The sequence below is a fragment of the Prosopis cineraria genome, unplaced genomic scaffold, assembly GCF_029017545.1.
Source record: "Prosopis cineraria cultivar Desert tree isolate PC_DT_omini unplaced genomic scaffold, ASM2901754v1 PC6, whole genome shotgun sequence".
Taxonomy (NCBI): domain Eukaryota; kingdom Viridiplantae; phylum Streptophyta; class Magnoliopsida; order Fabales; family Fabaceae; genus Prosopis; species Prosopis cineraria.
The window spans coordinates 2,945,332-2,971,637 of record NW_026555337.1 but is presented as its reverse complement, the minus strand read 5'-3'; the positions used below and the strand labels follow the sequence as shown (position 1 = coordinate 2,971,637).

At 34.5% G+C, this 26,306-nt stretch overlaps 3 protein-coding genes and 2 long non-coding RNA genes across 6 annotated transcripts; 2 read left to right on the top strand and 3 right to left on the bottom strand.

Moving 5' to 3' along the window:
• Positions 1-1,585: 1,585 nt before the first annotated feature.
• On the top strand, positions 1,586-6,901 carry LOC129312762 (BEL1-like homeodomain protein 9). Of its 2 annotated transcripts, XM_054955456.1 has the most exons (5): positions 1,586-1,893; positions 2,890-4,438; positions 5,266-5,687; positions 5,785-5,845; positions 6,251-6,901. In XM_054955456.1, the coding sequence occupies exons 2-5, from the start codon at positions 3,032-3,034 to the stop codon at positions 6,716-6,718; spliced, it is 2,358 nt and encodes a 785-aa protein (XP_054811431.1). In that variant the 5' UTR covers positions 1,586-1,893; positions 2,890-3,031; the 3' UTR covers positions 6,719-6,901. The 2 variants fall into 2 exon arrangements, with proteins under 2 accessions (XP_054811431.1, XP_054811432.1); XM_054955457.1 differs by lacking the exon at positions 1,586-1,893 and having other exon boundaries at positions 1,904-4,438.
• Positions 6,902-10,415: 3,514 nt separating this feature from the next.
• Positions 10,416-11,354, bottom strand: LOC129312343 (uncharacterized). Its single transcript, XR_008593534.1, has 2 exons — positions 11,229-11,354; positions 10,416-11,068 (listed from the first exon to the last, which is right to left on the bottom strand). It is a non-coding gene; the product is annotated as an uncharacterized LOC129312343 (long non-coding RNA).
• Positions 11,355-14,217: 2,863 nt separating this feature from the next.
• LOC129312449 (uncharacterized) lies at positions 14,218-15,059 on the bottom strand. The gene is made up of 2 exons (XR_008593579.1): positions 14,925-15,059; positions 14,218-14,799 (listed from the first exon to the last, which is right to left on the bottom strand). It is a non-coding gene; the product is annotated as an uncharacterized LOC129312449 (long non-coding RNA).
• Positions 15,060-19,896: 4,837 nt separating this feature from the next.
• LOC129312622 (alpha carbonic anhydrase 7-like) lies at positions 19,897-22,840 on the top strand. The gene is made up of 7 exons (XM_054955299.1): positions 19,897-20,016; positions 20,713-20,930; positions 21,614-21,720; positions 21,820-21,922; positions 22,055-22,222; positions 22,417-22,470; positions 22,597-22,840. The coding sequence occupies exons 1-7, from the start codon at positions 19,926-19,928 to the stop codon at positions 22,681-22,683; spliced, it is 828 nt and encodes a 275-aa protein (XP_054811274.1). The 5' UTR covers positions 19,897-19,925; the 3' UTR covers positions 22,684-22,840.
• A 671-nt stretch (positions 22,841-23,511) lies between these two features.
• LOC129314546 (lysM domain receptor-like kinase 4) lies at positions 23,512-25,881 on the bottom strand. The gene has a single exon (XM_054958022.1). The coding sequence runs from the start codon at positions 25,715-25,717 to the stop codon at positions 23,924-23,926; it is 1,794 nt and encodes a 597-aa protein (XP_054813997.1). The 5' UTR covers positions 25,718-25,881; the 3' UTR covers positions 23,512-23,923.
• Between the last annotated feature and the right edge of the window lie 425 nt (positions 25,882-26,306).

The window sequence follows — 26,306 nt, the reverse complement described above, 5'->3', positions numbered from 1 at the left end:
GACACTCTCAGTTCATACTTTACATGACGTCAATTTTAATTTTTTTTACCAGCAACGTCAATTTTAATTGAAAGAATCATATCTAACAATCACTTAAAAAATTTATTCACAAATAAAAGACTAATACAAAATAAATTAAAAATATGAATTTATTTTTTTAGTAGAATTTATTATTAATTTTTATTTGTGAATAAATTTTTTAAATAGATTTTGAATGTGTTTCTTCTATTTTAATTTTCTCTTATAAAATTAGAACATAAACAAAACCTAAATTATTCGTGGCTGGAAGGCAGAATGGGCATAAATTTTCCCAGTTATTACTGATTACGTCATAGACGGATGTGGCGGAATGGATTCTCGGGGCCCGGCTCCGGATGCTGAAGCTGGAACAAATGCTCGGAATCATATCTTTTACTTGTTCTCACTGCAAGTCCTAAATCGTGAGTGCTATTATTATGCTACTGTATTATTATATAATTTATTTATTTTTTCGCATTCACTGGCTCCATTTACCCAGGAGATCAAATCCTTAGCCACAAGTCTGTCCAAACTATATTCGTACCTTTGCCAATCCCTGCCTCGATAACTTGTTCAGGCTTTAATCTCTGGCCTTCCTTCGTACATTTTTTTCCCCCTCTTCTTTCCAGTATTCCCTCTCATCTCCACCGTCCGAATTCATTTTTTACAGTGTCAGTTGGCAGAATGGAATATCATTATTAATCGGTGCCTTTCTTTAGTAGGTTGGTGTTCATCCTCATCAAATCACTGATTTTGCCTTGATTTATGATGCTTTTACGGATGCTAAGTAACTGGAGGGCGGAGGCATATATGCCCTGTAGGGCGCGCGTCCCACGGCACAGGCACCGTTGCTATCTAGGGTCTTGTTTGGATGTTAGGAATTTTGAAACCAAAATCATTTTATAAAAATTTATCCAAACATTTTTATTTTATAAAACTTTATTTTAAAAAAGCTGATTTTTTTTTGACAAAACTCCATTTAACTTTTTTTCTTTGTATCATTTATTTGTACATTTAAAATTGACTTTTAAAAAATCATCCAAACATATTCAATTTATCAAAATTAATTTTTAAAAATTTATCTAAATATTATCATATTCTAATAATTAATTTATTTCAATTGAAATCCAAACACACTCTAGATCTATAGATACTCCTCCTCTTTGTCTCTTAATTAAAGAATATAAATGTGGGTGTCATGTTTTTTTATATGGCTATTCTATATGTTCGATTTGAATATTACTAGGTTTAATATTTAAGAGTCTCAAAAATATTTTTTAATTTACTTGTGAACTCGAACTAATTTCGTGCAGATTATTTTCTTGTTGACACTTTTGATTGATACCATGCTCTAGGCGTTGCAAGATTCTCCCGGGCGGGAACAGAGAATCCCGTCAAAGAAAACGGTTGCCGTCACGGTTTCGATTAGGTTTGGGCCATTAATCCCATAATGAAGGGTGTTTCCCTTGATGGACACACGTGCCCGTTTTATTCCTCTTTTTTTTTAAAAAAAAAATTGATTTAGCCGAAAACTGAATAAATAGAGAGCACAAGGTGGAAACAAAGCAAGGGTGACGCCGTGATGGTCCACGCGGCAAGACGCAGTTTGGATTTGAAGATTCACGAGTTGCGAGGGAGTGGCATTTCTTCTGGCTCTGCTGCTCAACTGTTTAACGGCGACTTTTCGTTATTATTCCTATTCCTAATGCCGTAAAAGCGCGCTTGATGACGTTAAACCTAACGGCGTATTTACCGGCTTCGGCAATCATTGTGCCTCTCCTTCCTCTCCGCCACCCATCACTCTATCCCTCTCCCCTCCCTTGCTCAATCTCCTCGGCATTTTCTCCGGCTTCTGAATTATAGTTATCTTCACAGGTAATGGCCTATGTACTCATGCGTTTGCTTGTCGACGGTGGTCTTACTGTTTTTCGTGCTCCTATTAAAATTTTCTTTGTTGAAGTGGTTGCGTTGTACGAATGCCAAATTTTGCAGAACCTATTGTCCGAAGTCACCTTTTGACCCTGACATGATATAATTTCTGGCTCGGTATGTTTTTCGCTGCGTGATAGTAAATTAAACGCTGTAGAGGACTATATATTTATATATGTTCATATTGTGTGGAGATTCGTTTCTTATTAATTTTATCAAGAGCCTAGAAATCGGCAGGACTTAGCTTAAACCTGTTCGTGCGAGTCGCTTATGGATTGGCGAGGCTGTGACTTGTTTTGAGAATCAACAACTAGGGTTTCGGTATGAAATTAAGTTGTTAGACGTTGCGATAGCCGTACGTAGAGGGAGCTGTAAAATTATCTTATCCGTCCATCTTTGCGTTTTGGTGAATGGTGAGTTTTATGTGTAGTTCACTAGGAAGGTAAGCAGCAGAATATGCGTGACTGCACAGTCTGGTGGAAAAGTAGGGTAGCTGTTTTCTAGAGAAGCAGTACACAGTAGTGACCTTTGCTCATATTTGTGGCGATAATAAAGGTCGTGAGTAGATAAATTTGAGCCTGTCAAGTGAAGCGAAGTCTACAGATTTCGATTAGCGAAAGCTTCTTAATATGTAGATTCTTTTTTCTACTCTCACTTTTGTTATTCCTAATTTAATTTAATCTCCTCAATTATACCACGTCCGCTGGACATTTTCCCTTCATCCCCTTTTTTTTCGAAGTGCGCGCATTTTCTCTCCCGTCGCTCGGCTGTTTAGATATACATTATGATTTTTGGGTGGAAATTAAGTTTTGAAGTTTCGTAAGTTTTTCTGGCCATCTTTGAAGTTTAGCGGATAGGTGGGAGGGATTATATATGTTCTAGTGTCCTGTAGTTATCACTACTTAAATCTAGCCATTTAAGTTGATAGGGAATATACTGCAGCTTTGCAGGAGAGCAAACTGAATGCTGGGCTCAGTTTCCGATATGTTAGCTGTCGTGGCTGTTCATTTTTGTTGTAAGGCCTTGATTCATCAGGAGAACTTCATGTTATAGTTACTTTGGTTATAGCGGGACGTTGGAATTGATGAGCGACAGAAGGCCTGATCCGCATGTAGCGCAGCAAATTCGGCGTGACAGGTTGAGAATCCAGAATAGTTCCCAGCATTTAGAAGATTTCCCAAGCAATATTGAACACTTATCGTTACGTCCAGGGATCAGTCCTGATCTTCTTCAAGTTAGGAGTGTGAGGAATGCCAGTATGCTTTACGAACCTGCTTTTTATTCATCGGAGATGGTCAATTTTTCAACGGTTACGAATCCTTTAGCTGAATCGAGTGGGCTAACAACGCCTCAGTTTGCTTCATTCCCCTGTTCATCAAATCCAGCTTCGTCCAGCTTTCATTCTGCTCTCGAAGAGCAATGCGGAATACGTAACTTTGGCTATTGGAGAAACAGTGGGTCACCCCAAGTCTGTGATTGGATGCCTAACTATGCCTCTAGTTCGGCGACTAACGAGAGCAATCCTAATCCTAATTCCACTTTTGGCGTGGGAATCAATAATGAATTATCAGCTGTACAGTTTTCTCTGAACAATCCGTCATCAGGTGAAACGGCGACTCGAGAAAGCCAAAGGCAATTAGGGGAAATTCATCCGAACGCAATGCAGGATGTAATCAAGTCAGCTTCTATCAGGGGGCGAGGGTCAGAAATGGCTTCGCTGACGCAACAAAGTGGCCATGGAATGTGGGTGGAAAACGGAAATCAACTCTTTTTTCTTCCAAACTATGGAATCCAATCAAATCAGTTGCGTCTTGGAAATCCTGATTCTTGCACTAATCGAACGATCGATGGTTCTCTCGGTTTTAAAGCTAGTGATGAGTGCTCAGGTCCTCGAGTGAGCGGCTCCAATAATCAGGGCTTATCTTTATCACTTTCTTCGAATTCACAGTCTACGCCTTGCAGATCGGATGACCATCAATCGCGATATGTCCTTTCTAAGGATCCTCAATACTCAAAACCTGTGAGATCTGTTTCAAATACCTCATTTAGTGCTGGAGACCGTGTCAAATCGCTTCAAAACATGGTGGCCGGAATACCTTCTTCGAACATTGATTATCGAAACGTGGGGCCTCTCGGCCCTTTCACGGGGTATGCTACCATATTGAAGAACTCGAATTTCTTAAAGCCAGCGCAGCAGTTGTTGGAAGAAATCTGTGCTCAACACTCTGAAAAACTTACGAAAGGACCTGATGTTTCTGGGAGGGTTTCTGGAGAAGTTGGTGGTTCTTCTACTTCTGCGGACGCTGTCAATGCAAAAAATGAAAGTGTTGTTAGCGCGAAGGTTATCAGTTCGGGTGGTTCGTCCTCCATGTTTTATTGTTCGATTGGAAATGAAAGTAATGGTGATGGTGGAACCAGGAGTAGCTCTCGCATTTCTTCTCGGCCACAATATCAACAGAGAATGGCCAAGTTCCTGTACATGCAAGAGGAGGTTGGTTGTATTTCTGCTGCCCATTTACATATCTGTTTTACGATGTTACTTTTGCGTTTCGTTTTTTCGGGGATAAACCATGTCGAATTAGCGTAAACATCATAAATTCTCTCAATTTAGCGTGTTAAAAACGTGATCTTTAGAACGGATGACTAGACAAACCTCGTCCAATGAGTCGGTGTTAATTAAATGCTACATGTTTTTAATGTGATACAGTCGTTGAATTTTGCGTTATCAGATTCAATTGATCATGTGATATGCGTAAATGACGGATTGTGATAAACATCCTCAATCCTTTCTTACATTGGAATCTGAGTTCTTTGCTTGAACCTTTCGAACTAAATTAGGTAAAGCTTTTGCCCCTTTTATTTAAGGTCCCAACTGTTTCTAGGGTTTTAATGCTGCCTAATCTAAAGCTGTAGCTCCAATTTTAAGTAGGTATTTTCTTATGGAGGAAGAACATAACTTTTTTTTTTCCCGATTTAAGAAGTAAGCATTTGGAGACTTGGAATAATTTATTTCCTAAATTGTACATCATTTAGGAGTTTAAGATGAAAGGTTGAAATGCATCATGTGACCGGACAACTCAGCCTCTTAACAAGGAAAACTGTGTTAATAATAAGATGATCTATACTTTTCTACAAGGCATGCCGCAGTTTCTGTTACGGCGAAAATTAGTGAAGGATGATTTTTTTTTACCCTTTTTTCCCTAACTTGATCATATATTTATCGTTTTGAAAGCACTTGTTTCTTGGACTTAAGTTTTCATAGAACATAAATGCACATAGAAAATTTCCTTTTGACGCATCCACCTGGTTATATAATAGGTTATCAAAAGATACAAGCAACATAATCAGCTAATGCAGACGGTTGTTTCATCCTTTGAGTCAGTCGCGGGTCTTAGTTCTGCTACTCCTTACATTTCCAAGGCTCTCAAGACAGTATCAAGACACTTCAGATTCCTAGAAAATGCTATCTCCGGTCAAGTTGAGCATATAAGAGATGTTTTGGGAGAGGAATTATCAGCTCCTGCCAGTGGTGGTGTTACTTCCACCACCAGTGGTAAACTTGACAGCAATATGGCACGACTGAAATTCCTGGACCAAAGCTTTCAAAAGAACAAATTGATTGTGGGTGGTGCAGGCTATCTTGAACACCAACAGCACGCATGGAGGCCCCAGCAGAAGGGCTTGCCAGAACGTGCGGTGTCAATTCTTAGAGCTTGGTTGTTTGATCATTTTCTTCACCCGTATGTCCTCTCTTTCTCTGTGTGTGTCCAATACGGCTTCTCTCACAGAAAAAAGGAGATTGAATTGCGGTTTCCTTTTCCTTCAATTTGTTTTCAGGTACCCCACGGACGCTGATAAACACATGCTTGCTGCTCGAACAGGTCTATCTCGAAACCAGGTGGGCTCTGCTCTTCCATGTCAACTCATTACTATGTTCTAGGATCTTTTGTGATCAAACTGATAAATTGGTATTTGACATGTTCGAATTGTGGTTTCTAAGTGGGGTGTTATGGGGGATAAATTCTATGACGGTTTCTTTTTTGCCTTTTTGCGATTCGGGTGTTCTGGTTGTTGTGTATGTCAGAAGTAATAATGTGATATTTGCTGTGCTTGTTCCTAATTTCATGTATATTATTAAGTATGACTCATGTATGGAATTTTTAGCAAGTGAATATATAACTTGTGTTAAGGGGAGAGAGCAAAAAAAAAAAAAAATTAGTAAAAGGAGCGGAAATGAACTTAGCTAGATAAATTTCTAAAAGCTGATTTTGATGAGATGTATTGTTGACCTGGAATAATGTAGGTATCAAACTGGTTCATAAACGCCCGAGTACGTGTTTGGAAGCCAATGGTGGAGGAAATACACATGCTTGAAACGAAAGGGTTGACGAGCGAGAACGATCTGAAGAACGCTAATAAAAAGGAGGGAAGTTCTGCCATTGAAGGTGCGCACGAGTCAAGAAGAGATCAATGTTTGAGCAGCAATCAATTCCGGGGTCTTGAAATAGGCGCCGGAGACAGGCATGTGGATGAGATGGTGGAATTAGATGGGGAAGGATGGAACCAAGAGAAGCGATCGAAGCTGGAATGTCACATGACGCCAAGCTTGGACGGCACGTTAATGGGTTTTGTGCCTTACAGAAGGGGTGGGGTCGAGGTTGGGGGAGTTGGACCGGTGTCCCTAACTCTGGGTCTCAGACACGACGACGTTGAAGCATTACAGCAACACCGCCATTTTGGAGGCCATGTCATCAACGACTTTGTTGGCTAATTTCGTGACTTCGGATAATTATCTGTTATTTTTCTTTACCCTCTTTTTGGAACAGTGATATATTGAATGACATGAATCTATCGCAGGATGAAAACTCGGACGAGAATATACAAAATGAGCCTGCTGCGCTGTCTGATCTCTAAACTTCTGAAGAAAAATATATATTTAAAACATTTATAACAAGTCACTATCTAGAGGCAGCACTGTTAATTGGCTAAACTTTAGCGCAACGAAGATGAAGAAGAAATTGGACCCTGTTCTTCTCGTTGTTTGATGCGATGGCCCGCGAATGCGAGAGCTTTTGTAGGCGCATGCATCCAAAGACCAAAATTGGTGTGGCCTTTTTCGCCATTCAAGCAGGATGAGTCTGCGAAACTGTTGAGTGGAGCGCATGACCATCCTAGGCATTAATGCCCCATTTGTTGTACATAATTGATTTTTGTGGAAGCGGAAGCGAAAGTGAAAGTAAAAGTGGAATTGAAAATAATAGAGGAAGTGGGTTTAAAAGTTTGTTGGGTATGTAGATGGAAGTGTGGAATTTATCTTAATCAATAATTATATTTGTAATGTGAAATTACAAATACATTCTCCCCTCCTAACCCAAACCCATAGCTTGCAGTTGTTGATTGTTGTTGGCGGTGGTCACACCCACCTGAAAATACAATGAAAGTTGAAATGATTATTATCAAACACAAAAAATAAAGTATGTTTTACTGGGAACCAAAAATGCTAGCAAATTGAATTCAAAAATTGAAGACCTAGGAATTTCCATTGTCCACCTCAATTTCTCTCTCTAAAATGGTTCTATGTATCTCTTTCATCTCTAGCCACACAAAATGGCTTTAGGTAGTCTCCATCCAAACGTGAAGTGTTATATTCTCTAGCTCTCTCTAACTTTCATGCTTTTAATTTGCGATCTAGTCATCATCTCTTCACCCACCCTTTATGTTTATGATTATCTCATCAAGTCCTTCTCTTTCTTATTTTGTTTGAAATGGACAAGAGTCGTCATCTATAGATTTGCTAGTGGATTTTAATGTAGTGGAGATTTGCTTGTTAGACATCCTTTACTCTGATCTCTTGAATGAGTCTGACTTTAATAACCATAACATCGATGGCTTATCTTTAATCGTGCCTGAATATTATCGTTGATGGCCATGGTTGGGAGATGATGTCATCAATCAAGCATCGTTACATCCTCCATAGTGTTATTGTCGATTAATGTTTTCTATCAACAAACACCTTTGGATCGATCTTGGTAGGAGAAACTTGAGGGTAAAAATGTTATATGAGAAGGGAAGTGATTGAGGAATTGAGCCCCATAGCTATAAGGTCGGAACTAAATTCTACCGTTTTTAGTCGAACTGGATTCGCTAGGTGTGTGTTTGGATAGCTATATTAATCGATTTTTTGAGGAAAAAAATTAATTTTGGCTTCAATTACCCAAACACCAGTTTTTTTGGTTGATCGATTCGTGGAGTGAAAATCAATTTTTTTTCTAAAGTTGCCAATCCAAGCTTTTGCGAAAAAGTTTATTAAAAAATATTAGAGAAAGTTATAAAGAAAAGCCCACAAAAAAATTATAAATAAAGCACATAATTTAATAAACATAAAATTAAACTCTCTTCTCTTCTCGTTTTTTTTTCTTAATAAAATTCAAACTTTGTATCCTCAAAAAATTGATGTTTGGTATTTAAAAATTAAATTATATAGTAATTTAGTTAAAATTAATTTTAATTAAATTATTCAAATATCTTCAATTATGTTAAAATCAATTTTAGAAAAATAATATTCAAACAGATTGCGTTATAACATAATTATTTATGATTAAAATCTATCACTTAATCAATTATTTTTATAATCTATTATATCAAACTGAAATCCAAACGGGTATTAGAGAAGTGGCTTCCAATGTACCAAACATCTCATTTTTAGAATTCCACTTTCACCTCTACCTCTCCCATCCCAAGTTAACTCTACCAAACAAGCCATTAGGGTTTGGAAAAATTGTTTGGTGAAAGGAATTATGTAACTCGTTGACGTGGCCCTTGTCGTTGACAAGAAAACTTGCATATTCAATCAACTGTTACAGCTGTAACGTGGAGCTTCATTTCGAATAAAAAGGCATCCCAGTAGGTGTAGCTGTAGTGGTTTTATCCCATCGCCATGGATGAAAAGTAACATTTTAGATGGAGATTTTGGGGACTCCGTAATTGAAACAAATATTTGAGCTGCGTGATCACATACAGACATGAACATGCACTATAAGGACCACAAAACTATTGCAACGAGTGTGTAGCTTCTCACTGCACAAAACTTATGCAGGCATATCATTTTAAGTATTGAAGTCACATGAGGGCTTCAATCCCTTTTCTTTTCCAACATAACAATTTAATTACATACATCCAAAAAGAGGTTTGTACCACTAGAGGGTCTTTGACACTCGAGGGCGACTTCAATCTAGTTCAATTAGAAGGCAATATATGCTATATGCCCTACTCTTACGCATTGCAATTTTAGTTTACTGCTTCTCTGCCCTCACATTTATTTGCCCGTTTTTCTATTTCGTTTACGGGAAATTTTTTCCCATTTCAAGTTCAAATATGGAAGATATGGAACTTTAAAGGCTTGTCTGGTTTCTGTTTTCAATAATTTTTTTTGTTTTTTGTCAAAAAATTGAAAAAAAAAACTGTTTTGGATATATGTTATATATTTAATTGTTTTAAAAATTATTTTCATTTTTTGTTTTCAAAAAAAATATAAATATCTTAAAATTGTTTTCATTTTATTTTTCTTATTTTCAAAACATACTACATTTGATTTTGGAAAATTACAATTAGTTTGGTCAATTTCTAAGATAAATCACCCCCATTAATTCTCTGTAACTATCACTATCAGTTTCTTTTTAATTCCAAAACTATCTTTGAATTAATATAACTAAATATATTTTTATTTTATTTTGTTTTAAACAATAATTCTAAATGTTATATAATAAAACAGTTTTCAAAAATAGAAAAAAAAGGAACAAAACACGCCCTAAATTTACTGGATTTGAAGTTCTCGTGTGAAATCAAGTTAAGTTCGAAGCCTTGGTTTGGAGGGAAAAAATGCATTTAATTTCAAGCATGATGCAAGAGCTCACCTGCGTTTTGCTAGGCCTTGGACCCCTAACAGGCAACAGTTTTTTTGACCTTGTAAGAAATTTTTGGGCCGAATTCATCTATCAAGGATTAAAGGTCAAGTTGTCCAGCTATTGGGCAAACAATGTACTTTTAGAAACCGATCATTGAGATTTTTTTATAGAGATCAAACATATTTGCCCATGCATCCTATTGCATTTATAACTATCCGGCCTAAATAAGCAGCCTCACAAGCCCATATGATCTCATGATAAAAACGAGTGAAAGAAAAGGAAAAGAGAATCATAAACTTGCATGCAACAAGAAACAACTGGATATATAATTTATTTGTTATTGGATAATTTATGATTGCAAATTGAACCCGCATATGAAACACATGGCAAATTAACTAGCGACATGTAACGTTATTTTTTGTCTTCTGGCGGTAGATTCTGAAATCATTTCAGTTAATATTCGTATTCGCGCGGGTGTATTAATCAATATAAGCTTAGAGGGACGCGCACATCAAGAATGACGCGTGTGTGTGTATTGGAGACAAAATAACTAAATAAGAAAGGTTTGAAGCAAACCGTATCCACAATATATTCTTTATTAATCAACAATCACATACATGACCCGTAGTTTGCTACAATCTTAGTTCTTTATAGGTTTTATTCATGGCTTGTAATCCAAGCACCCAAACTTACGCACACACATCATATAATAGCTAGCTAGGGTTCATGAAAATATGAGACAAGCAAGCAGCACAGTAACTTGACGACATAAAACAAACACTTTATAAGCCTACACGTACGTTTTATATTATGCTAATTTGAGTGGAAATCTTTTTAAATTCTTGATTATAAAATTATTGCAGAGTTTCACAAGAGAAGTGAGACAAGGAGTGAGAGTGCATGCTGTTTTGGCTCATCTCACTTGCTTTTGTAAAACTCTGCAAGAATTTTATAATGAAGAACTGTAAAAGATTCACATATATAGGTACTGATTAAGGATTCCCTCGTACGTGAGCTGGATGGTCGACGATGTAGTCCTTGTGAGATGGGCTATAGTCTTTGATTGGGAGATGATGATGATCATTGTTGTCAAGGAGCACTCCCTTGTCTTCCTCCTCCTTCATCAACTTTCTCCCATCTTTAGCCTCACAAAAGCTTCCCGTGACCATCAACACTAGCACTGCAATTATCACGAACCTCATGCTGCTGGCAGATTCCTGAAATCAATGCATGCATATAAACTGAAGCTTGATACGGTTTTGTTCTGAAATCGATTAGTATTGCATGGATGATTCAACAGAACAATTAAACCAAGAACGATCTATAGTTATACATATCGAGTAGATTGTAATTAATATAGCATTTATAGTAACGTACCAGATACTGATCAGCAGTACTGATAATACTATTATTTGATATTGTTTTAGGAAGGAAGCAAGCGCTTGAGAAGCTTATATAGAGAGATTGAAGGCAGTGAAATATCAATCGACCAGTCAACTTTCGAATCATACAATGGTGGTGGGATTAATGAGGCAAGGTTAAGTGTGATGTCCATTAAATTTGTTGGGATTCAATGATATCATAAAACCGCTCATCAAGAATCAAATAATAATATCTAAATTAGAAGTTTTAATGATTCATCACTTGGATGTAAGGATTTTTTGTATGCTGACTTGACTTAATCCTATTTTTTTCACACGATTTTTAATCATGGTCTTGTATTTAAAAAATATAATGAAAAACAATGCATAATTTGCAGTAATTTTTTTGTTTTTGTATTTTGGATTTATATTATCGACTAAACATAGAAGTAATCGGTAATTATATGTTAAAGTCACGTGTAGAATTTCTCATATTTCCATCTCTCTCCTCAAATTATTAACTCTATTTTAACTAATTTTTGCAACCGTAAAAAGTTTTTGTGGCCAAGTGGTTCCCAAGTGCGCCCTACAAATTCTAACGTTATTATAATTAAGAATGTTCTTTCAACCATTAATATAATCAACAAATTAAAGCTAGATTTCGTAGACTTCTCTTTATAATATAGCCACAAGTGGCTACTCTATTACGTGTCACTAAACAATTGTTTGTTTGATGAGGGCATGCTCGGTCAAAAAACAAATAATAATGCTTTCATACCTTTTCGTGCGTATAACTTTTTAATTATAATAAGATTAATTTTAAAATTAAATGTATGGAGTAAAATTTTCATTAAGTAATCATTTAAATCAATTAATTTGATTCCTTCAATAATTAATAAAGAACAATTTAAACCAACAGCAATACAATCGAGTAAAATAGAGAGGCCATGCTTCTTAATTAATTTGATAAATTTGTTTGTTGCACATGATGTGGCAAAAGTACTGCAGCAGCCAAGCACTGAGAGAGAAGAGAGAGACGAGTTTCAGTTAGAGAGAATAAGAGAGAGATACAATTAATTATATTAATAATTAATAATTAATTTACAAGTGTCTTTACTCTTTCCGGGGGGTGATATTCACAGTGTGCAAGTTTTGAGCCCTTTTGATGACAGTCTCCGCATCAAATTTTCTTTATAAAAGCCAGGAAACACCAAGTGTAAAGATCTTATAATAGAGAGGTTGGCAAAAAAAGATCTTATAAAGATTTTTTTTTTCAAGTTCTTGTCCCATAAGATAATAGTGCATCACTTCTGATAAATTTAACTATATATACCAATAACATTAAACTGCACAGAAACTAGAGTTTTATAAAGCATCATCAAAGTAAACTAGCTAGACAATATACAAGAGCTTCCACATGTACATGCATAGATAATTAAAGAACAAGAGTCGGGTAGATATTAATTAATGAAGCATTATGCGTTTCCTGTTGAAGAATAGAAGCAGAGGCTTCTAGAGATCAGGCATTCGTGTTTATCTCCTCGCAAGGAATGATATTGAGTGCTACGCCCACTATATTAAATTGTTGTTCAAGGATATAACGTGTGTGTGTGATGAGAAAGTTGCTTGCCAGCTATGTGAAATTAATCCTTATAATTACAAGTGGACTGAAAATAGGGAAATTCCACACAAACGTTATATTCAAGCACTGGTAATTATAAGCGTTGCTGTCAAAAGAAAATGGGGCTTAGAAATATTTTTGCAAAACTTGGACGCAACTTGATTACATTGATTTGATGGGAATACAATCAGAGAAGAGTAATTTCCCATAAATAGATATATATATATATATATCGATTATCCTAGCAAAAAGTTAATTTCCCTTTTTTTTTGTTGGATCGGTTTGTATAATGAATATCTGTGTCAATTACTAACACAGTTGACCTGCACTAACCAAAGATATTTGAACCACTAATCAAACCATACTTACCCTCTCATAATGACTTCTCTGAAAGATGGATATAGGTTCATATATTATATATGCGTGAAATTTTCTTATTTGATGAGCAAAATGGTGTTTTTTGTTTTTTTGGGTAATCAACATAAAAATGGTGATTTTCTAATGAGCAAGTAAAAAGGTGATTAAGAACTATTTTTCTACACAAAATAATTTCCCCTGAAATGTACAATGTTCTTTAATTTTTACTTTGAAGTATTAATACATATTCCTTTCGTTTAAAAATATAAAGCATTTTTTGAGGAATTAAATATTTAAGTATTTTTAGTTTTTTAAAGTATAATCATTAACTTTTAAAAAAAATGCTCGTATTGATGAATGACTTTATATTTATTATAGAATGTTTAATAGAGATAAATATAAAAAGATAGAGTTAGTTTAAAAATAGATAATTACTTTATTAGGAGATAAGATTGGGTTAAAAATGTCTTATATTTTTTAATGGAGTGAGTATCAATTTTCAAGCTTGTATGAAAGTAATTAAATATTAGCATTTCAGAATGAATATATGAAAGAAGATACAGTTATCAATAATTTGATTTCTTTCTTTTTTTTTAAAAAAAAAAAAGCAAAGTAACAAGTATTGGCTTTTCATAGAAAACCTCTTCAAAAACTTATGAGCCTATATAGCGATATGATTGCAAGAACGAATCTTGCTGGAAAATATGAAACTAACAATTAAATGCGTCCACAATTCACATTCAAGTTAATATATATATATATATATATATATGAATACAATAAAAAAAATAAATTCCACAGTTATCTTACTTCCTAAATTTAAGAATTGATCAAAGAAACATCAGATACCTGGCTGTTGGCTCTTATCACTCCCTAAAATCGTGGTCTTATATTCCTTGCTCAATTATTTTGTAACAAAATACGCCTTTTCTTTCGTGTATTGAAATCTAATGATTATTGCATCGTATTATTGCAATTTTTTAAAATTTAAAATTTTATATACTGATGATTATCTGGTTCGAGTCACTTGAAGCATGTAATAATTGCTTGAATATATAATTATGTGTTCATGATGATCTCATCTTGATCCGTGTCCGAGCTCCGAAGGGTAGGGTACATAAAACAAGCTCTTATAACTAGGTAAGTAAAGAAACAGCAGTACTAGAAGCAAATATTACACTTTTCTGATCTCCATTGAACACAGAATTAATTATTACAGATTCCGATTACAGTAACTGAAGCACACCGTACAACCATAGCACAAACACGACCCGCTACGACAATTAAAACCAGGAACATACATGCACATATACGTACATGCATATACATATATATGTATGTATGTATGTATGTATGTATTTGAATTCAATGAGGTCCACCTTGATCTCCTCCATTATTACCATTGAAGTCCTGCCTGGGGATGTAGTGATGGTTATTCAAAGAGCTTCCGCCATCCCCGTCCTGTTGATTTTCTAGGGTTTTAAGCTTCTCATCTTCCTTCTTCACAATACTTGTTCCCTCGGCCAAGAATATCCCCACTATCATGAATAGTACCAGAAGAAGCCTCGCAAACCTCATTCTCTGATCTTCCCCGTTAATTCCGTACCGTCTGTCATCAGGAACAATCAATATATGAAGTAAACAATAAACTTACTTTAAGACCTGTTCGTTACACATAAAGTGTTTAAAATCATAATCTATTTCCAGCAGCTAATGAAACTTTATATTACGTACCTTCCCGGAGATGCATAAGAAGTTTGTTGAGCGATAGACTTTGTTAAAGATGATGGAAGGTGATTAAGCTATTTATATGTACAGAAGCAAGCTAGAGTGCTTGTATTGTCAAAGGAGCCCCTGATCAGACAAATTTTTGTGGGATGCCCCTTTATGAAATAAATGTTGCTTTTAAATGACAAGTAATGATGGAGTTTTGAGAATAATTATTATCGGCATGGCCATTAATAAGAAAACTCCAAATTAAGCATGGTACATGGTAATTAATATCTATGGGTTAGTTGGTAATCCTGCTGTCCATAAAGAATAATTATTATTTCTAGAGACGTGCCCCTATAGTAGCAGCATATTCTGGAATTTGTGTTTATCACAACTGAGACCTTATATTGTGCATGTCAATGTACAATTATTTCTTTTAATTACTCCACTTAAAATGGGGGCAACTAAATGAGGTTCAATAACATCCTCCAGGTGTGCGATGAACCACAATGTTTTATGGTTGGGAATATGTTTATAAAAAAAAGATATTAATGTTTTAGGCCATGCATATTGTATAATTATAAGAACAGAGAAATTTTTTAAAATAATTCCAATAGAGCTATAACTGTAAGTCAAATACAAATGGATCATATACTGCATGCCTCCTTCAAATTAAGATCAAATCGATTATAAAAAGCATAGGAATTATATGTTAATTAAATGTAAAACTCAATATTCCTTTCAAAAACCAAAATTAATTAGGAGGACAACTCTTACTTGATTAAAGTTTAAACCTAATAGTACTAAAAAAATATGAATTATTCATAATAGAATTATACTCCACCCATTATATAGGACACCTTTTGAAAGTTTGATTCTTATAAAACATCTTACAAAACATGATGAAGTATTAACCAGTTATTTCCAAAAATGATTATGTATCCAATTGGTTCATTTGGGTGGCATATTTGACTTTAAAATTTAAAGGTAAAATTACTAATTCAATTAAGGGTGATTTGAGATTTCAATAGAAAGTTTTGAAGGAAAAAAAACATTCTCAACTAATTTTAACATTTCTTGATCAGCGTGAGTCGATTATAAATGTTTTATAAATAAGACCGGAAAGAATATATACCCATGCATGGCCAAAACAATAAAATATTCAATAACTGTTAGAAAAAAAGAGGCTTTGGATGCATTGAACTAAGCTTCTAAATTAACGTCTTTCCTTCTTTCAAATTGGTTTCACCTGATCAATATGTAATTGATAAACATAAGAACCCAGTGCGTCTAATTTTTTTCCCTATATAATGCCTTTTTTGTTTCCAGCAACTTCTTTCCTCCACTCCAAGTGCGTATTTTTCTATATAATGGGACATTTGCACTAATTGTGGACACAAATCAATTCATTCATAGTTACAATTTATAAGGCATTAGATTTCATAGACGAAGATTTGTGATGTGCATATATCGACTTTCCTTTTAGGGTTCCAAGATTCTTCAGTTGTTCTATGGGCCATCATCTGCCTAGTCATAGTGGGTTACCAAAACCAACTAATTTACACAATCTGGATGGATACGTGTGATGTGACTTTTCCAGAGAGGTTTAATCTGTGTTTTTAATTATCGAACCACGTTATGTTCATACAAAGCATTTCGGTGATTCAAGGTTTCACCGCTAAATTTTGGTGACGAAATTGACGGTTTAATTTTTCCAACATACGAACCTTTCAGTGATTTCGTTCCTTTGACCATTTGATCGTTGCTGAAATGTCATGTTTTTTGAATAACACGAAACTTTACATGACATGTATAGCTTGGTTTGCACAGCTATGATATCACCCTTTAGTATCTGTTGGAATCGCCTGACTTGATAGAAAGAAAAAGTCTGATCTCACATTAATTATATCTGGGTTGGAGAAAAGGTAAGCAAGGGGAAAAGACCTATAATGTCTAAAGATTTTTTTTTCTTTTTTGCTTTCACTTCAGCATCCCAAGTCTCTGACCTAATTAAATTAATCCCTGTTGTATAGTTAGGACTCAAACTTGAAACTTTTCGTTAAGAGGGATAAACACTTAGCCAGTTCTTGATCTAAGCACTTGATGACTATTTTAAGATTTTGAATCAAGATGTAATTGTGTACTTACTGATATATGTGTCGTGGGTATCCTCTTGAAATCATTGGACAACTCAATTGTTCTTTCTTTCCTTTCAAGAGCTATTTAGGCCCAACAATTAGTAAGTTTTGGGCGACCTAACTATATTCTCCTCCCTTCCAAAATACTTATAGGCCCAACAATATCCTCATTGTTGACGTCATTTTAAACAATATTATGATTTTTAATTTATTCTGATGTTCAAAACGCTCTGAACGCTTGGGGCGTTTTTTTTTTTTTGGGGGTGTTCACACACCAAGACAGCTGAGTTGGGTTTTGAATGCAGCACCTCCTTCCAAGAGAAAACCAATTTCTAGAATCGATCTCTCTATATCAATTAATTAATTAATTACTTCGGTAATCAGTAATAATTTCCCACGATTATGGAGACGAAATGTCAAAACCTTTGACCGTTAATTTGAAATTACTAATCAAAGAAAGATTAAAAACAAGGAACCAATATTCAAAAAGTTCACGTGTGATATCGAGTCATGTGAGTTGAATAGCGTGTTTTCTTTATAATATTTCCTTGAAAATATGACATAACAGATGCAGAAGATTAAAGGGATCATTTGAATAATGGGAAGTTGCATGTTTCCATTACCGCTTTCCGGAGTAATTACTTGCAAACTTGTGTATACGCAGATTTTTATATTTTTATTATATCCAAATAAATATATAATATTTTAATTAGCATATATACAATAAATGTGTAATATAATTAAGAATTACGTAGTTATATCTACAAAATTATACTTTTGCCATGTTATTGATGAGAAAATAATAAAGAAAGAAATAAACCGTGCCCCTCCATTTGTGCAGAAAATTAAACTAAAGTGAATATTTCACTTCATTTTTTTAAAAAAATTACGTATAGGTTTGATGAAATAGACTTATTTATAAAAAAGTTTGAAAAAATTTAAAAACTACAGTTAGGTCCCTTAAAATCTGAATATAATTTAAAATTAGGTTGTAAAAATAATAATATCCCTATTAAATATACATTATATCAATAATTAATTTGCAATTACTTCATCGATAATTGACAATTATAATTTTAAATTTTTATAATTTTAATTTCATATATTCAATTGTTAAATAAAAAGTTTAACATTAATTATTTATATATTCAATAGTTAAACTAATTAGTTTAATTGTTAAATACATAAAGTTATAATTGTAAAAAATTAAAGTTACTGATAAAATAGTTGTAAATTATTTTATTGATATAATATGTGCTTATATATATATATATGCTTAATAAGAGTATTATTATTTTTGTAGCCTGATTTCAAATTACATTTAGATTTCAAAAAACTTGACTATAATTAAACGCGCCTGATGTCTTGTGCTTCATTCGTCAGTGATCTTGTGATATATATGCACGGCATCAACATTTACCATATGCCAATTACACCATCTTTTTTTTTTTAAATTGGGAATCTGAGTAATGTTTATATTATATAATATATATGGCTTATATATAAATAGATGAATCAAACAATATAACTTTTAGTCTCTTAAATTTATCTCAATTATTCATTTAGTCCTTTAAGTTTGATTCTCATTAATTTAATCTTTTAAATCTATTTTGATTATTGATTTGGTCTTTATTGTTTAAAAAAGAGATTACACTATTAAAATTTATTAACATGGATAATAGAATAATTATGGCAATCATATAAATTAATGAAAACAAGTATAAATATTTAGGCAGGTAAAAAAAAATTTAAAAAAATAAGAGAACAAAACATATTAAGGGATTATATTGCTAAAAAATAAACTCATTGAGGATTATTTTTTTCTCATAACTACATATACATGCCAAATTATTAAGATATATACTTTACACATTTGATTGTTTTGAAAGTCAATTTGTCTTTTTAAAACTTGAAGAGCTAACATGATAATTAAAAAAAAAACACACATGGATCAAACTGGTAAAAATTAAACTCAAAGGATTAAATCAATAATTGAGATAAGTTTGAAAAACTAGAAGTTTCATTATCCCAAAATCTGTCTAATTATATATCTTTATATATATTGATTCTGCAACTTCGATTTGGTGGAATTTAAGTTAGATAGAACTAAATTCGCAACCCCACTAATGATCCAATCCATGCACCCATTTAATTTATAACTAAAAAGAACAATGAACTTGTATATAATATACTCGTTCCTCTCCTACTTGGCCTGGACAATTAATATAATATATATACAGACTGTTCAGACATATATATATATATATATAAAATACTAATTATTTAACAAATTAACGGTATTCTTCATTTGTGAAGTTGTGATTTTTCTTCAATTTCAAACATTTAATCCAATCCCAAACAATGTAGGTACGTATATCTTCGTATCCAGTCCACTTTAATTATTATTAATGTCCATTAGTTTTCCTAACACGGCAAGAAAGACGGAATTCACGCACAGTAAAATGAACCATGCGTGCCTCTCATGCAAATCATATTTTACTTATGCTCGGCCAAAATAAAAAATCATCATATTAGAAGCTCTTTTTCAAAGCTTAGTTCGTCATGGCAAACGTGAACACCGTACACATTCGGCAAGCATAGAAGAACAAGGCACAGAATAATCACGACAAGAAACAGTACCCTTCGAGGGAGTCTTCTTTTGTAACTAATCAAGCAGACAAACTGGTGGTCGGTTGATTTAATTAACTTTCTTATATATATATATATATTAAAAATTGTTACCATTTTAAACGAAATGACATATACTTAATTAATAGTTAATTAAAGCGCTCTGTTCAAACCCTTCCTCTATATATATGCGGGTTTCTGTCCTTAAATATATAGCTGAACTCCCACGTCTTGAAGGTTGAAAGAGCTCGAATCAATGGAGAAAGTTGCTGCCACACGATTCTTGATTTGCAGTTTATTTGCTGTACTTTGTTTGTTTTCTTACCCAGCAAATTCTTCAGAAGTCGGTAAGGACTATCACTTGCTCATTTATATTAACATTATTGGCCCCTTGTATTAGAATTATTATAAGGTGATATTGGAAATGAGAAGTGAACGTCGCCTGCAAATAGAGGCTTAAATTTGTTAGTTTTTTCTTATTTATATTATATTAATTATTATGTCTAACTTTATTTGATTTGATATTTTTTATATTGACTCAAGTCCACTTACATTTAGATGACTTAACAAGTTACCCTCAAGCAATGACGAAGTTATATTGGCTTGCATCCACTCACTTTGAAAAAAATTATAAATGGGATATATAAAATTTATAACTTTGCACCCTTATTTTTAATATTTTGCACTTTTTAAATTAAATAAAAAATATTTAAACTAAAAAACTTATTAGATATATAATATTTTAATGATCTAAATAAGATATGAAGAGCATATTCAATTTGTTTAATATATTTTTTTAAAATGGTAATAAAACTATTTTATGTTATTATAATGTTAGTCATAGCATAATTATTATTTTTTAAAAAATATTAATTTTTTATTAAATTATTTCACACCTTTTGGCTTGGAGTCCCGGCTCTGCCATTGCCCTCAAGCATGAGTCTACCACACAATTTAGTGTCTGTTTATTCACTTGCTTGTTTGCTTTTCTTGTGTTTCACTTGGATTAATTACTTGAAAAAATATCGGTGATGGATTGGCAGAGGATGAAAGGGAGTTTAGTTACGACGAAGACGAAGACACAGGACCATCTCGATGGGGAGAGATCAAAGAAGAATGGAGAGTGTGCAAAAATGGAACGATGCAATCACCCATTGATGTGTTGAACAAGAGGGTTCGAGTAGTGTCCCATTTAGGGGCCCTCCAGATGAAGTACCACCCCTCCAATGCCACCCTTAAAAATAGAGGCCATGATATCATGGTATTTATATTTTATGCGCCTTCATGGCTTTCTCCTTCATTACTGCTTCTAATTCACCAGGGTCTGAATTTACTATATATTTACATGCACATGGCAAGTCTATCATAGAGTTTATTTTTTAATCCTTAGGGTCAACGTACATTCTTTGATCCTTCGTCTATTTTTTAAAACGTGAAAGTAATTATTATGAAAATAATGTTGTCTGGAAAACCCAATATAAATATTACTTCAAAATTTTTCACCCACAAAAACCAAATGAATCAAAATCTTAGAAGGTATATACACACTTTCCTCCGTTTTCAAATACTTGCACGCGGATTAAAAAAATGTAGTCAATGCATAAGAATGCTGGTCACATTGTCAAATTTATTCTTAAAGCTGAATAAATACTGTTTTGAAGTTGTGAGAGTAAATAAGGGCATAATTAAAAAAAAAAAACGTTAACAAATGTTGCTTTAAATTTTTTAAAAGATATATAAAATAAAATAAAATAAATTCAATATATATTGAAACGGAGGGAGCATACATGAACATCGCTGTACGTCGAGATTGAAGTTGACAACTCACAAATTAAATGTCCTCCAAAGCTACAACCGATCAACCAACCCCGCGATGCGATGAAACTTCTCTCATATCTCATGGTTTAATTTCACCTTTTTTTTTTTTTTCTGGGTTGAGTGTAGCTGGAATGGGCTGCAGGCGCGGGCTATCTTCAGATTAACGAAACTCAGTATGTCCTGAGGCAATGCCACTGGCATTCTTTCTCAGAACACACCATCGATGGCAAAAGGTATACATACATAAACGTTAATAAAGTCCTCTGTCTCTGTATATTGATGACGAATTGACGATGGTTGCAGTCAAAGTTTAATCAATTCAACGGTTGCAGGCTTGATCTAGAGTTACATATGGTGCACGAAACGGAAGCAGGAGAAACGGCCGTAATTGCAATACTGTACAAGATTGGTAAACCAGATGCTTTCTTGTCTTCGGTAAGTCACAAATTACTCCATCTTTAATTTGCACCACCCTTCTCACTCTTTCACAGCGACTGTGTGTGTATATTCATTCATGTAAAGTGACCGATATAATTAATTTCTCGTGGGAATTCAATTCATATATAGTTAACGGAGGGTTTAAAGGCCGTATCTGATACGACTGAAACAGAAGAGCAAGTGGGAATGGTTGATCCTTGGCTGATTAAAACAAGTAGCTTGAGGTATTACAGATACCTGGGTTCTCTCACCACACCTCCTTGTTCTGAAAACGTTGTTTGGACCATCCTCGGAGAGGTTTGTAATTCTCTCCACTTTACTCTTGTATTTTTTTTTAATTTATTACAAGCGCCTTTGACTGTTTTTTTCTTTTATTGGCCCACTAACTCATTTGACCGTACATTTTGCCATGTCAGAGTTTCTAATCTCTTTTAATTTCCTATTGTTTTATAATTGCTTTCTTAAACTTTGCGGAATTAATTACCCCGCAGGTGAAAACTGTTGCAAAAGAACAAGTCAACTTGCTTCGAAATGCTGTTGACGACGTAAGTTACTTATTTTGCATGACTTTTGAATATCTTCACAAAACAAAGACAATTTTAAACATTGTAGTACTGGAAATATTTGCTTCTTTCGACCATAAGACGCTTAGAATCTATTTCGCTTTGCAGGGATCAGAGATTAATGCCAGACCACTGCAACCAATAAACAACCGTTTGGTGGAACTTTATCAACCAAAGGCTTCTAAAAAGGATTGAACTTCATCAACGCATTGTCCAATTCAGATATATGTAGCGTCTCTTATACGTCAATCCTTCCTATACATTGCTTCTTGGCTATCATTCTCACACATATCTCATTAGTTGATTCTGTAGTTACGCCTAGCTCTGTGTTGCTTCTTGGATGATCTTTCCATATTATATAATCACCAATGTTGAGTTACACACATATATTCATATATTTTTTTAAGAATATGGATCAAAATATATCATCAAGTCCGATGATTATAATTCTTTGCAAAGTTTTGATACATGATCCAACAAGAATTAAATTTTATTTGTCTATCGCATTTATTATTTTTCCTTCAAACAAGCTCATATCCGATCCCCAGGTCAGCAATTAATAAGAAGGGTATTTCTAAAAAACTAACACATTTTTTACAATTAATTATTCTTTCTATCTAAGTGAATTGACTAACCACCTTCTACATTTAGAACTAGAAGGGTAGTTACTCAAAGATGTTTTGATTTGTTCTACCTATATATTTTATTGATTTATAATCAAACAGTTGAGCCATTGGGCTGCGTATATCGGAGTTATCTGTTGGACTACGCATATCTCGTCTCCATGTCACATTTGGAACATTTTTAGGATTTAGCTGAGGCTGTGGATTCTTTGTGTCAGGTGCCTCCAATAAAGACAGGCCTTGTGGGAACAAGCACACACGCCATGGTATAGATTAATTAAAACCAGCTGTTTGGTTATACGCTCTTACAATGATGTAAAAAGGACAATTTTTATTAGACAATTAATTAATTAATTAATTAATGCTCTTCTCATGATCCGTCACCCTTCAATCATTAATGTAAATAGAATACTGCTTTCTATTATCCTCCAATCACTACTGAACACATAACTGATTAATTTCTGCTCTAGGACAACAAAAACAACGCTAAATGCTTAGTTTGACGTTCAAGGTTTCAGTAACATTGCCTGAAAAGCTCCTTTCCCTCTGGCAACCACATGATTTTCAGTTTGAAATCTTAACCGTCAAATCCTCATGCTCTTCAACTTTGAGATGACTGAAGCTACTGTCAACAACAATGATTCAACTCCTAATTACTATTCTAGCTACGTACTATGAATAGATTTGATTATTCTCCTTCTTCAACTCGAGGAATCAAAGTGAAGAGTTTTGCACGATGTCAACAGGAGGAAATTTGTCATAAATACAATCTTACAGGCAATTAATGCATACCTGCTAAATCACAAGGATTATTATTTCTCTGGTTGTCGTGGAGAAACGGTTTTTGCGAGGACCTTCATGATATCATCCATGGTTGGTCTATGCAAGGGATCATCAGCTACACAAGCCTTTGCTAGAACAGCCAAACACAGAGCCTCTGCAAGATGATAATCCTTCAGATTAGGATCCATGAAACTCCTCAACCCTTCAAAGCAACCCCCTTCATTGCCTGCTCCTCCCAAGAACCCAACAGAATCCTTCACTAATTTCCCTTCAATGTTCTCTCTTGCAGAGATCAGTTCAAGTAACACAACCCCAAATGCAAAAATGTCTTCTTTCTCAGAAACTGGGCCGTTTACAAGATTATCTGGTGCAGCAATATCTGCCAGTTTCCCCCTAAAGTCTTTTGTTATAAATATATTTCTACTGCTAACATTCAAATGAGCGTAAGAAGGAAATGCACAGCGGTGGAAATAGTGAAGACCTGTAGCTATATCAGAAGCTATTTGTGTCCTTTCTTTCCAACAGAGGAGGTTGCATGCATCTGATAAACAGTCCCTTAAGCACCCATTTTTAGGCCATTCAAAAACCAAATAAGACCATAACAAATCTCTTTCATCATAACAAACACCAAGTAAGTTCACAACATTGATGTGGTTGATCTTAGAATGTAAATCAATTAGCCGACGTGTGTCTTCAAATCTCATCCTCTTGATCATCATCTCCAGATTACTGATCAACCCCTTATAGACTGAACCACTTATCTGGGTTTCTTCACTGAAATCTTTTGTGGCCATCCTGAGCTCTTCTATGCTGTAATTGACCAAGCAGTACTTTATTCCGGCGAGAAAATCCGGAGAAAGACATGAAGTTGTTGAAGAGCCTCTCATTGGCGGCATGACAACGGAGGTTGAAGGAGTGAAGGGTTGAACACTTTCGCTCTTCCATTTCCTTAAGGCCTTAATGCACAATACACTCACAACAATTGCCATGATTAACAGCAAAAATCCTATCACAGAACCCGCGATGTACAGACTGGTAGGATTTTTGAATCTCTCTGTTTTCGCCACTGGAAGTGTTGGAAGAAAACCAGAAGTTGGAGCTGGAGATGACTCTGGAATATCAGTAATCTTGATTGGACCATCTCTTAATGGGACCAAAACAGTTGTTTGTGCGAAAAGAGTTGAAAATTGAGGCAAGTCATTGGCTTCAAAGAAATCTTCCTCTGAGATGCCAAATTTCGCGCTTATGTCACTGTCTGAATCTTTTCGTATTATGGGGTATGTAACAAGATATTTCACCTTCTTACCAAGCGCAGTGGAATTGTCAGGACATGCGCATCTAAGAGGAACATTAAGCTCAGCACCAGCTATGGTTTTATTAAGGTTGTCCTGTTCGAGTGTGAAAGATTTGAGCAGCCCTTCATAAACTCCACAAGCAATCTCTGAAAATGTTGTATTTTCGGGGACTATATATCTGAAACTGACTTGATAGAAATCGCCAGAGCAGGAACAAGTGACAGGAATAAGAACCTCTTTGCCTGCCTCAAGGAACTGAGAAGAAGAATTGAGATGGCTATTTTTTTGAAGCAGTGTATCAGGGTTCAAATTGAAGAGCTTTGAGATCTCTGAAAGATTATGAAAACGTTGGTTCGATCTGAACACCAAGTATGTTTCGCATGGATCTTGGGGAGTTTTACAAGTGTACCTCGAACCTGGGTAGGTGTCAGGATATGTAGAACAATTTGTAGAGTCATAGAATTGCTGAGCTGCCTGAGCAGAACTTGAACTGATGCATAGTGAGGCAATGAACCAGAGATGAATCATAATGTCAAGGTATGATATTTCTGGTAATTGAGCAGAATGAAAGAGGAATATAAGGAAGCGAATTGATTGAAAGGGAGAAGACCGAAGCAAAAGTACAAAAGGCTGGCCAGAGTTGAAGTGATTGTTTAGTTATATGCCTCAAACAATGAAGATGAGCATTTACCGAAAAATTATCCAGAGATTGTCAAGATCTATGGTCAAGTATAATGCTTATAAATAAGTTCAATGGCCGGCCGAAAAGGAAATGGCTACTTGAGAAAAGAATATGTTGATAAATGAAACACGAATTTTATAATATTTTATTCATTTTTAAATATGTGTCTGTATGTCTTATGTTTTATGTCTAATTCTGATGACGTTCAGGTTGTTTCTTAGCAAATAGTAATGCCTTCAAGTTTAGACTCGTTGCTGATTGTCGCTGAACTAATGAAAAAACAGGCTTTTTAAATACGTATATTGGCAAATGAAGACCAGCGATACTCCGAATGAAAGGGCATAATTTTCTTATTACCGAAAAAAAAAAAAATGAAGGACGTGGAAAAAACATGGAAAAAACTCGATGCATATCACTGCTATAAAAGGTCCAGTT